Source organism: Pyxicephalus adspersus, chromosome 4, assembly GCF_032062135.1.
Source record: "Pyxicephalus adspersus chromosome 4, UCB_Pads_2.0, whole genome shotgun sequence".
Lineage (NCBI taxonomy): Eukaryota > Metazoa > Chordata > Amphibia > Anura > Pyxicephalidae > Pyxicephalus > Pyxicephalus adspersus.
The window spans coordinates 111,372,580-111,386,518 of record NC_092861.1 but is presented as its reverse complement, the minus strand read 5'-3'; the positions used below and the strand labels follow the sequence as shown (position 1 = coordinate 111,386,518).

The 13,939-nt window shown below is 35.6% G+C and overlaps 1 protein-coding gene across 1 annotated transcript in view; it reads right to left on the bottom strand.

Moving 5' to 3' along the window:
* The window catches only part of MYCT1 (MYC target 1), a 20,333-nt gene extending 17,448 nt beyond the window's left edge, over positions 1–2,885 (bottom strand). The window contains exon 1 of the mRNA XM_072409293.1: positions 2,657–2,885. Coding sequence (XP_072265394.1) covers positions 2,657–2,747 — 91 coding nt within the window. The 5' untranslated portion in view covers positions 2,748–2,885. The remainder of the gene's footprint in view (positions 1–2,656) is intronic.
* Between the last annotated feature and the right edge of the window lie 11,054 nt (positions 2,886–13,939).

The window sequence follows — 13,939 nt, the reverse complement described above, 5'->3', positions numbered from 1 at the left end:
CCTAGCAGATTCACACCTGTCTGTTGATTGGTTAATTTTGTGTAGCTCCCCATGGCTGGTACCTTGCCAACCACTGGAGGACTCCCGCAGCAGCTCTGGTCCAAAAAGAACCAGTGTCTGCACATTTGACACCTGGATGGAGAGAGCAGTATTATAACTGCTAGTAGCACCGCTCAATTCAGCCCCTGTGGTAAACGTACTTTAAGCTCGCTACGACTGTTTAGACTAAAAACCATAGGATGAGTAAGAAACTTTTTTATTCATAGAATTATTTTCCTTTTTAAAGTATATTTAGCAGTATCTGTTTTTATTAAAGTGACACTAACCAGTATGAAAACATTGGGAGGCAGAGGTAGGCATGCACAGAGTGGTCCAACAGCAGGAGCATGGGCAATACACATGGTGATAGAGACTGATATTTGAAGCATAAAATCAGTTTAAGCATACAGAATCATTTTTTCCAAACACATTTTGTTCAAAATAAGTGAATTTTAAATGTATTTCTTGACCACTGATATTTTGTTTATTCTGTAGCACTTAGACGTCTTTTGTTAAACACCGTCACTTCATAAGTGATTATAATACTTGGACAATTTAAACATTGAGTTTTTTTCAATGATTTTATTATTTATTATTTGTCTATGATGCACTGAACTGTTGATTAGGTGCTTGCTTTGTTTTTTTTTTAGTGGTTTTGCATTCTTTTCAAAGTACCATTTAAGAGTCAAAAGAATAAGACAAAACTCATGTGCAAGGTAAATTTTAAATTTTTACTCACATGAGAACAACTATTTAAGTCATAAGTCAACACAGCTTTATTTTATTCAACAAGCTCAATGAACATAGATGTGGCTTAGTGAACAAGTTAAGGCTGTGTTGATTTGAATCACCCAATTATGTGCAAAAAACATCCTTTTTTATTTTTCCTACACATGATTGTGTATTATTTTATCCTTTCCAGCCATACCCAGAGCTATAAAAAGGTAGTTTTGGCTACACTTTCACTTTATTTCCACACTGATGGCACTCACATTGGTATGCATTTGTCCTATGACAATATTGTGTTAACTGTGAATATTTTGCCATTATCCAAAACCAATGTTTTCACACATGGGTCACCATGGGTGAATAGCTGACCTAAACCATAATTTGGACATCATTCATTAGTTTTACAGGCTTTGTTCCTTGGCTTATAAGACTATTATAGTTAAAAGAATTATTTCTTAAATACGCCATGGGGTCTGCCTTTAACTGACTGATAATTTTCAAAGCAACAGCCACCCAGCATAGAGAAAGAAAGAAGAGATATGAAGCCTGCAATAGATTTTCAAAGCCATTTAAAACAACTAAAATGGTTTTGCTCTTACAAAATTGTTTCAAACAGGGAACGTCACACAACATGATTTAAAACAATGAGGCCCGCCATTCAAATATAGATGATGTCCTCCCCAGATAACAACATTCTATTCATAAAGCTGCAAGTTTGACATTCATTGAAACATTCTCTGGTAGAGAATGAATTACTACCATTGCAATACATGGCCCTGGATTCTACACCATGGAATATTTCAGTGAATGCCAGATTTACTGCTTTATAACTAGACCCCTATATTACCAAAAAAATCACTGACCTGGAACATACTTATATGGACTTTCCTGACCAAATCTGTCCAGTAACTCCATACTTGACTTGTTCCAGACACGTACCTGATCAGTAGTATAAAAGCCAGTGATCCAGTATTTAAGTTTTATATGCTTATTATGATGTGGTATCTGATACAGTTGCATTCATTTTCTTTTATAAAGTTTTAATTTTCTTTCCCTACGCAGCTGCAAACCATGTTGGACCTGACATTTCAAAGTGAAAAAAGTGAGAAGATGTATGACTTTGTTAATTAAAGTAAAACTGTATTCACTTCTGACATTCAACCATATACAACACAATTAAAATACGCATGTCTTATGCACAACGATTAGATGTTGGAAGTTAATACAAGTTCAGTTTAATGCACTGCACTTACATTTACTGCAGTCTGGTTCCAACAATATGTATAGAACCAAATCATGCCATGTCAGCATCTGTTACCAGCGTTCAATATATAAAATATATATACACAGTAAAAATTATACAGTATAAAAAACAGACAATATATATATTTATAAAAAAATAATGTGAAATGTACATCTGTTTTTTATACTGTGGTGCCCAAAGCTATAATAAAAAATATTAGGTTGACCTAATATGTTTTCTCTACAAAGTACATAGAGAGAATCTGAAAAAAGAATATGATTTAATCACTTCTAATTTTACCCAAAATCTCACCAAGTCTCATGTATGAATTAGATTTAAACCTCTAGTCAGTATGATTACCTCTTTTTCTGTATCAGTTATGATTACCTGAGCACCAGGAACAAGCCAATCAACAAACATAAAATATGCAAGTTTTAGTTCTAGGCTACATGAAAGGTTGCCTAACACTAATTTATATTGAACAATATTTTGCAATAATAATAATATTTAAATGAATAGGATGCAATGTAATTTTTTTGACTGTATATGAAACTATTCAAATACGATGACTTTAAAACCCCAGACACGCAGGATGTTACAGTCTTTTCCACCATTTACAAAATTTAAAAACATGAATATTCTTACCTAAAAAAGGCTTGGAAAATGTTGTTTGGCAGGTAATGTTCTTCACTTCATTAATGCATGTAATGTTGTGATAAACCGTGATGTTACCCATATCCAATGTGGATATTTAAAACAAGTACGTCTAATAGAACCATGCAAGAGCCTTGAATGTGTGTGGATTGCAGTGGCAGAGTGACTATAGATGGTCTACATCCCAAATGCTCAATGCTTCTGTGTCAAAGGAAACATGACTGGAGCATACTTCCTGCATTTATACTTACAGCGATCGAGTCACTTCTTATCAGAGGCCTGCACACAGTTCCTGAGACATGGAACAATTTCCTTCTCGTCATTTCCCATTTGCACTGAATTGACTCTAAACAATGCACAATTCCATGGCCTTTTTCGATATGCTCCGGTTAAATTTACTTCCATCACCAAACAGGTTTCACCCTCTTGAGATCCATGTGACATTAGACTAGTTCTTTCCCATCTTTATCAAATGTGTTTTACCTTCCACAGATATTATGGTATTTTGATGTGAAACTGTAAAGAGTGGGAATGTTTGGAACAACGTATTTACTACACTGTCCTAATAAACTGTATCCTTAGTTTACATCCTGATTTTCCTAAAAAAACACAACAGTAATTTATTAGGCTGCAGTACCATAGCACGTTTTTATATATTCATTCTTTTACTTGCCATCAGTAAATGTAAATATAGTTTTTACCCTTGTCTTCGGAAATTATGTGCTTCTAGATTGGGCTCCGAAAATGGATAGCCATACTCAAGTGCTGTAAATTTAGAATTCTTTCACAAATAAAGTGTGATTTTTTTATCAAGTAACAAAGCAGTAAAATTTAAAAAAAATCAACATTTAGTATGACCACCCTTTGCTTTCAAAATAGCATCAGTTCTTCTAGATGCACTTGCACACAGATCATAAAGGGACATCCTACCTGCCCCTAACAGAGACCTGAACTAACCACAGATCTTCTGTGGATGTAGGCTGCCTCAAATCCTTTTGTCTCTTCATGTAATCCCAAACTCTCTTAATGATATTGAGGCCATACAATCACTTACGGGACTTCTTGTTCTTCTTTACTCTTGAGATAGTTGTTCATGATATTGGCTGTATGATTGGGACTGCCATTTTTCTGCAACACAGTTCTTATGTTTTAATGCATAGTTGAATGACTTGGCATTCTTACCTTGTCGAAAGTATGTTTTTCTGCCTCAATTCTTCCGTAAGATCACTTCTAAGCAAATTTCGCTTGACAGTAAATTGGTGTACCTGGGTTTCACAGGTTTCTGCCAGTTCTTAGCTAATAGTTCTTCTAGACATCTACCAATTTCAAATTGAGGTAAGCATGGATGTGTCTTTCATCTGCCACATTAAGTTTCTGTTTGGGTCTATGGTCCTCAATATTGCCTCTTTCTTTGTGCTTCTATAAAAGAGGTTCCTCACTCAGTTTTAGGCCTCCCTCAAAGCTCTTTTTGTTTTAGGTAATGAGTGTGTTACAACCTACATATGAAAATGATGATCATTAGCACCTATTTGTCATAATTGGCTAATCAGTGACAATAATCCTACAAAATTCCTAACTTTGTTCAAGCGCTCCTTTAAGAATTATTGCTAGTTTAGTAAAGGACTGTCACATTGCCAAATATTGATTTAATTTAGATTTTTCTTCTGTTAGCTCATTCTGTAAATTGAAAATAAATCAAAATTATATTTGTGAAATCATTCTTAGTTTACAGCACATAGTATATGCTGTAATGGCTTAGTTGAACATCCACAAAGTACAGCACAATGTATTTTGTGCCCATGTATATCTATTTACATGTTTATGAATGTTTTTTTTTTTTGTATACATTTCTGTTTCTATAATTTTCATGATTTTTTTCCAAAAAAAGAACATAACAAATATTTCACATAATGTACAAAGGTGAATAAATCAAAACTATCGTACAACAAACATGGTTGGGGGGGAGAACAGAATAAAAAAAGTGGGTCAACAAAACAGAACATTAAGGAAGGATCTTCCATCAGCCTAGTGGTAACTTGAACAGATATAGTAGGAAAGCCATGGGTCATAAACACCAATTGAAAGGTACAATTTAGTACCCTGGCAAGTTTATTTTGTATAGATTTCTATTTAATCATTCAGAGCTAATTTATAACATTGTTATTTTGCTCTTCCGCTTCTAGATAAATCTGTTATAAGTCCGAAACTTTATGTTGCTATGAATACCAGTTGTATGTTGCCCATTAGTGATATTTGTTTGATAAATAAAGAATATTAAAAAAAAGTATAAGGCTATGTACACTCGTCAGATGATTCATAGATACATAGTACTATACATACACACTGATTAAAAGGGAAACTATCCTAGAAAATATGGAAACTGCAATGGCTGGACTCTCGTTTGAAAATACTAACTGCTGAGCTATCATGCTATTTTTAATATTTTTGAGTCAAAAAATTATTCATATCAGGACTTCTAAGCTCCCCAGCACACTGCCCCAGATGAAGGGGTCTAGCAAAATTCACATGTAATACTATATTGGTTAGATGAACAAAAATATCAATGGTGATGGGGGAAGTTCAGGGGGGTCTATGGCCACATCTTCCAAATGAACAAAATCAGAACTGTGGGAGAGTAGTAAATTGCATTGGAATGTAGGTTATCAGCATCCCAATACATTCATAAAGAATACATTTTGTCTTGGGCAAATTGGCAATATTCATTTTGACACTTTCATTTATTCATAAATTACAATAAAAATATATTGGGCCTCTTATGTTCACACCAATCCTGTACTGCTGTTTATATGCCTTTGTTTTGTAAAATGTACTTTTTCTATTTTTTTAAACAAAAATCTATTGAAATAAATATATTGAAGCTGATTTATTAAAGCTCTGCAAGGCTGGAAAGGATACACTTTCATCAGTGAAGCAGGGTGATCCAGCAAACCTGGAATCAACTTTTTCAAAGTCATTTGCTATTTTTTAGCAAAAGTTTTCAATCCTGGTCCAGATCTATTCCAGGTTTGCTGGATCACCCTGCTTCACTGATGAAAGTGTATCCTCTACAGCCTTCGAGAGCTTTAATAAATCTGGACCAATGTATTATATAGTAATTGGGGACAATTAGGTCATTACAAAAATCATTCAAATTAAGAAAAATGTCCCAAAGTCCAATCCTAATAATAATGTCAGACCTTTTTCCAGACATGAAGTGTGGCATCTCTTTTGCTCAAACCATTCACCCCCTCCTGTACATACCAGACCTGAATATTTCTTCAACGGAGGAGGATTTTAGGAGTGCTCCCCTGGTTCCTCATTTACCACCTCAATATAATGCTGATAAAATTACTAAATTTACTCTTACTGATTTTGTCATATGCCTGATTTTTAAATTCATGAAATAATGTAAATCCTCTGCAATGCTGGCAGATTGTGTCTGGTGGAGGCATACTTGTGATATTGAGAATCCGTAATTGGGAGAACAAAAATCCAGTAAAATATTGGATTGCGTCAGGGACGGTTCCGCTTGGTAAAAAGGGGGAGATGACTCTGGATCTACATCAACCCGAAAATTAGATAAGCTTTTTTTGACCAACCAAAACTTTTTACGCACTAAAAAGCTAAAAGTTTGTAGTAAACAGGGTAGAAACTTGTACAACTGTGCAAGACTCAAAGTAAACAGCTTTGAACCATTTGAAAAAAAATTGAAAGCACCGTCAGCAGCATTATACTTTGTCTATTTCCCTGTGGGTTTGGTCCACACTTTGCCAGGACCACCATTGTCCTATAACAGCACTGACCATATTTATCTAATTGTTAGCCATCAGTGAAATGTTATTTTACAAAGTCATATCAGAATTCAGTCATGACTCACATGGTTATTAGAAGACTCAATTCTTTAATAAATGCTTTGGACAAACTACAATTAGAAACTGATAAGCCATTTTAAGCACTTGGTCAGAATAGTTGTCTGTTATCTGAGATAGCTGCATGTTGGTGCCTTAGTAAGGTATTTTCAATACATGTAGCCACTTAGAGGATTACAAGAGAGAATATTTCCATTTGATATAAAAAGCCTGGGTTGGGATTTCCTTTCATTGTTTAAGCTTTGCAAATCTCATCCATACTCCCTTTATATGCAGATGTTTAAAGAATGCAAACCATTTTTTCTCATGTCAGCAATATGCATATACTACGAGGACTGTGGCTGAAGTATAAAACTTTTACAGTATTAAGGGTCCAAAAATTGCTGTCAATGAAAAAAGGTGCCACTTATTATTATTTTTTTCTTCTTTTTATTAATCTTAGAATTTTACATCCATTCTCTGGCCACTCAGTGATGTAAGCTCAGTGATGTAATTGCACATGATTTAAGTCTTCTGGGCTTATGTGACTGTGCTTTGGTTCACCATATGAACTGTAAAGCTCAAAAGTGTGTATATTTTTATCTTTCCTTTTATCTTTTTTGTATGATGTATCCACCTCTATAAAAGTCACAAAATAGTCATAAAAATATACTGGGTTTAACCAATATTTTTTCTGCATATTATTTCTTCATGGTCTTCATATTAAAGGCATAGTGGGAGATGTGTTTTTTGCCTTTATCCTTGTGTCCATTTTTTGGAAGGTAGACATTGGGCCTAGAAGATAGACTAGCATACAAAAACCTGGGCGATTCAGCCCAGAGAAATTTAATAAATCATGTCTATTGCTGGAAACCAGAGGTATGTTTTATGCTGGATTAATTTTTTTAACAGATAGGTTGATAACATTAGTATCTAAGATTATGAATGTGAAAAAAGGATCAGAGTAAATACATGAAAACTTTATTATGAATGCAACAATGCTACTGAGAAAGATGCAAATTCACCATGGCAAACACAAAATGTAGAAATTTGGTGAATGGCAACAGAGAATCTAAATAAAGGGTGCACATGGGTGAACCTGACCATCAACCTTGAGCTCCATCACCCCCTTAATGGTTCCAGCAACTCACCTTGCAAACCAATGAAGGAGCCGAGACCTTCTCTAGGCTTTATAGCAATAGCTGTTTAGTTAATTGCTAAAACATTTTTAAAAAATTAGACATAATGAATGTGCAAAAAATGTTCATTCAAATTTCTTCCTTTTTCCCTAATAGCACTTAATAGTGCCAACACAAACATCCTTAATGAAGAAGTGGCTCTGTGTGAGAGCAGAGATATTCTTCTAGCAAGTCCAACACTCCCCCGGGCAATCTAAACCATGTCATAATAAAAATGAAAATAAATAAATAAAAACAATAAATCAAAAGAGCATAAATGGGATTGTGACAAAAAAAATGTTGGATAGTTTTTTTGCTTACACCTTTTTAAAATGTTACAGTTTATCTAAATCAACTTTATTTATTATAATTTCCTGCAACTTTTACAATACTTTTGATATATTGTTAACTTGCACACACATTTTAATCATATGTAACTGTAATTGAAAAACGGTTGTTTTTTTAAATACGTGTTTTCCCTGCAAACTATTTTATTTAACAATATTAATCTGTACTTGTCCATTACATTTTGCAAGAACATACTTTTTTTTATATATATAGATAGTCCTAACCCTGAGTAAATCTGATCCTCTGGGGATGATTTATTAAAGCTCTCTAAGGCTGGAGAGGATACACTTTTAACAGTGAACCTGAGTGATCCAGTAATCCTGAAATGGATTTCCTAAAAGTAATTTTCTATTTGTTAGCAAATGTCTTTAATTATGGACCAGATCCTTTCCAGGTTTTCTGGATCATCTAGCTTCACTGATGAAAGTGTATCCTCTCCAGGCTTGGAGAGCTTTAATAAATCAGGCCCTCTGCATCAGATGACAGTGTTTGGGCCTGATGATTGGCATTAAGGCCCAAACACTACATTCCCTGGAGAAGGTCACATGCGCCTCCATACTTGCGAGCATGGCATATTTAATGAAAACTCCAACAGGAGCATGTGAATATTAGGTTTGAGTAGGTAGAGCTTTTACCTACAAGAGAACCTGTAAATTTCCCTTTAAGGGCAATATGAAATATTCTCTTTAATATTTATTATAAGTTTTAACCGTGTTCAAAGAAATACAGTAAAAAATATAGTGGCTTCTCCAAATTGCTACTCTTCAATATTTTCACAATTTACACCAAGGCAATTCTTGTTCAACAGTCAGTAATAAATCATTTGTTATAATTAGTGGTCTTGATTATCCTCTATCTAATTAAATAACTAAACCTAACATCTATGTGCCCTGTGTGGCAGTACACACAGTAAATTACTCTGTCAGTACAATATTCATCATGAATCCAAAATGATTCTAAATTACTTTTCAGTCATGAGCTAATTATCCTAAAATGTAATAAATGTCATATTCATACTTCAGCATACAAACCAGGCAGATGTTGCTCCATCTCATCCTCTTACCTAGACTACCCCATTTACAGTATGATATTTCTGCACCAATAGCAATGAACTCTATTCTTAAAAATAGTACCGGGGACTTTGGTAGGTCATAAAAAACAAAATGCAAATTTTGCACCCCCCTATAGTCAGGGGGTGATTGCTATCTGCTTGTCCTTTTACTGTCCTTATACCTTGTACTGTGTTCCTTCTAAAATTTCTTCTAAAAGTTGATAAAATTGTTAAGATGAGATTTTAGTTCATAGCAGCAGAAGTTACAAAAAATAATTTCTGGTAATCAATGGACACCTGCAAATCTTTTTTTTTTTCAAACATTCTTTAATTAAAGCATAAGAAAAACAAACATTATATCAGGTTTTTGCCTGCTTGAAATTGCCAATCTGTGCCAATCCTCCAAACCATACCATACCGGTTAAATTCTGATGACCCCACAAACTGCTACAACTCAGGTTTTACAGATTTGGGCCTGGGTGTCCCTAATGTAAGGTCTTCTATATGTATATTTATCAGACACTTGATGTATCAACATCATCAGCACAAGGCGTGGCATACTCGTTTTCCAAAACAGGGAAATGCAAGATCCAGCTACAGTCACCAAATGTCTAAGTATAGATCACTTGTAGGTCTTTAGCCTAATGGTGTAACATTGTAACAAGAAAAAAGCAGGGTGCTCAGGTATCTTGAATCCATGGTAATTGGTATTGGTAATCCATGAATTTCTGGCTAATCACACCCAGTGTCCCAGAACTGTCTCGGACCTAGGCATGACCAGAATAGGTGGAGGAAATTACCCTCTCCACACCTCCAACATTGGTCGGAGACACTAGAGTACATTCTATGTAAACGCTCCTATAACATCTAGATGTAATTTTAAAGCCAAATTCCTGGGATCTACTGCTCATGGAAGCTTTATGAGAAAGCAAAATCATTCTCTCTGTCTGGAAGCTAAAATTTTAATGAAAAGTTTGAGGTCTTGATTCAACAAGGACAAAGGACAGTAGCTGGGGCATACAGCAGGGTCTTTCGCTTCTTTGTGAATGACTACAATGTGAGTTCGTAAAGAGTCTGGAGAAAATCTTGTCCTATCTTTGATGGTGTTCAATGCCAGCAAGAGGTGGGGAGAGAGATGCTCCAGATGCAAAGTAAACCTGTCTGGACCTGGTACCTTAACCATGGCGGTGTTTTGCACTGAAGCCTTCAGAATAAAGAGCTGGTGTAGTTTCTCTAGAGCATTTCTGTCCTCCACCGATAGTCGTTGAAGGGGAGACTCAAATAAATATGTGCGGATACCTTCCCATCTATACTGTAATGTGGGCTGTACTGGTTCTATATAGTGCCTCATAGTAAGATGTAAATGCCTCAGCAATCTCCTGAGTATGAAACATATTAATCCGGTCCAGGGTCCAGTGATGGGGTACAAAAGTGCATTCTTGGTGTATTCTGTGTACATTAATTATCAAGCATTCTCCCACTCTTATTTCCATATTCATATACTCTATGGCATACTGCTAACATAAGATAAGTACAGGGAAGTCAATTTAGTTCTAAGCGCTATTAATTTACAAAAATGTCCCCTGAAGGGGATTTCTTGTGGGTCTGTTCTCATTCAGAAATGGTCGATCACCACATGTCCATTAGTTGATAGCTGTGAAGACATTTATTAAGGTCTGTAGGCTAGAGTTATAGGGATAGAGAGGTAGAACCCTGTGACTCAGTCACCTCAATCTTCAGCTACGGGACAAAGATTATGTACCCTCCCAGCAAAAGTGTACCCTCCTTAAATTCTATTAAACTAAACATAGCTTCCTCTAAGAAGGTGAATTGAGTTGAGTTAAGCATATAAACGTTAGCCAAAGTAACTAATACTCCATTCAAGGTACCCTTGATAACTCCCATCTTCTGAGCTATAAATAGCATGCATTTGACATGAAACAGTGTCAGAAAGCAGGACACTTACTCCTCTAGTCTTGTTACCTGTATATGTTTAAAAGGGTTCATTACCAAAGATTTAGGTAAACCAAGTTCTTTTATATACTAACTTACCCAGCATTGGCTTTTGCGCGGGTATTCTTTATTTAGATCTGATGATCCTGACAGTAATAGCTTCCACCATGACACTGTATGAACTAAAGTAAATACCCTACTATAGTGTGGGTCTATGCAGTAGTATTGTTGTCACCCTAGGAACCTGCACCCCCAATGCTACTGACAAACATGCAGACAACAGAGGGATAACTGTTCAACGAAAGCAACGTTATCCAGTTTCCCTACTCTCCTGACCTAAAGTAACCCGCCCTCCTAATCCACATTAATAAAGTTTCGGAGATCCCGGTGTTTCATGACAGCAGCAGCTTACTACTCAGTAAAACCCTGTTATAGACTTCTGTGGATCAGGTAGGCAGGCCATAAGTATAAATGTGTGAAGGGGAGGGTTGGTTACTTTAGATCAGGAAAAGGGAGAAACAGGATAACTGTACTTTGTACTGGGTATCCCTGCTATAATTCATGTATCCTCAGCTCACAGAAAATTAGCTGACTTTCATTGCTGGCCATTGGGAATGTTGCCCTTACAGCCAAAAAGATCATTGGTGTCAAATAAACTGACGTGAGAGTAACAAATTGCTCATTGCTCAAGGAACCACTAGCAACTGATGGCAATACCCTAGGGTTCCACAGAACCCTGGGTAGGAAACACTAGTACTTTCCCTGCTTTTAACCACACAGCAGCCCATTAGGAGTCTGAAATGCTCACCTTGTCCAATACTGCTTTGGGTGTTAGTCCAAACCAAATACAAGGAAACTCTTATTATATATTTTAGTCATTCTGTAACAGTATATTTTCCTCCAGTGGCTGAATACATACAAATAATATACACAGTTCATTTCAACCCCCCTACATTTACTTAAGACCATTCATTTCTGCTACTTCCATGGCATGGGTTGGATCTGTTTCCTTCACTGCCTTTGCAGAATGATGTTGACTGATATTGGGAAACACGACAGACCTTTATTGCTTATTAACTGAAAAACACGTCCTTCAAATAAGGGAACAAAACCTATTCTGCTAAATCAAATTGTAGAGACAGAATGAAGAATGGTGGCAGAGAAAAATTTAGTAAGAATGACTAATATGAATACAGACTTACACGTTAAGAGATGAAAGAGCAGAAATATAACTGAGCATTGAAATTCCATAAAAAGAGAAAAATTGCATTGAGCATTCATCTGACAAGCAACCACCTGCTATTTCTGCCATCCCGCAGAGAACAGGTGGCGCCAAGTGCAAACAAAATCCATCCATATTTGGAAGTATTTTTTTCCTGTTTATGTTGCATTTGTTTTTTTTTTTATTATTTATTATGTATTATTTATATTTTATGAACTGTTGCTATTTTATATTTACTTGAATGTTATAGTCTTCAGTAAAGAAATAAAGCTTTTAATTTTTTAATATTTTCAGCATTTTCAGGAGGGGAGGAATGGCAGCCTCTATACTTTTCTATGAGGGTTTTACTTTAACATCTTCCTCCATACAGCCTGCCGCTTGGCATTGACAGCAAACTAATAATGCAGGACATAATTTCATGTGTCATAGGTTGTGCACTTCAGTAACAATAAACATTTACATTCCGGTTTTTGTTAAACTTTACAAAAGAAGAACTACAGGAAACTTAATAAATCAATCAATGCAATGCAACAGCATTCTCATGTTTCTCTGATGGACTGTAGGGTGGCTTTAGATAACTGATTTTGACCCAACCTCAAAAATCACATCCTAAAGCAACCAAATACTTAGGGTGTATTTTGTACAATTTTCTAATTTTCACTAAGTACAACATTCAAACTATTATCTGGTTTAAAGTGGATAATGTGTATTTTAAAGTGCTTCTTCCCTTTAAAGTTCTGCATTAGAAGCCTATTGAGATTGCTAAATTGAGATTACTAATACAGGTTCTGCACTCCCATGGTTATTTTTTATTTGCAACTAAAAAAGTAAAGTGGTCAGGGGTCCCCCCCAATCAAGATCCTTCTCCAAGCATGATGCAGAGCATGCACCCTGGTTGCATTAGGTATCTGGTCCCCTGGAACCTGGCTAGCCAAAAAATTGGAGACCAATGAGTATGTAGTATGATTGGTTCTCCACCTCTAGCGATCCCTGGATAATTAAAAGCGTACCTAGTGCAACAGCTTGAAAAATCAAAACTTTGAAGAAGTGTCAGGAGGAAAAACTATGTTGCACCTTTGTGGGAGTGGCCAATGCTGGATCATGATATCATCATAGGACATCATAGAACATCTATGATCATCATTGGACCATGTAGAGATAAATATATATATTTGTGTGTGTGTATATAATTATATATTTATAGGTTCTGGGAATGGAGAGAGGGTACTATGTTCCCTGTAATCATTTCTCTGGGTGAGGTATCTGGGGGCTCTCTCATTAAAACTTTCAGATTGTTATAAGCCCCCACAACCATTTGGAGCACAGTTTATGGTGTTGAGGCCCTCTTTCCAACTATGCTCCTAATCCCACTGTTGAATTAAAAAAAGTTTTTTTTTTTCCGCAACATTTTTTAAAATAAAAGGAAACAGTTACATTAAAGATTTTTTGGAGCCAACAGGTCCTTTCAGCCTACAACAAGTCAAGTAGTTGGCATCAGGACGCTCAGTTTTTCCTGGGCTGCTACGTTCAGCCAAAAATGGCAAATATAACACTTATTGAACTTTGACGAATCAACTAGCATTTGACTTGGCATTTAGTTTGCTATTTTTTACTCATGAAATGTAGTATAGTACAAAGAGGGAGTACTAATCTTGTTGGGCAATTTTACCACTT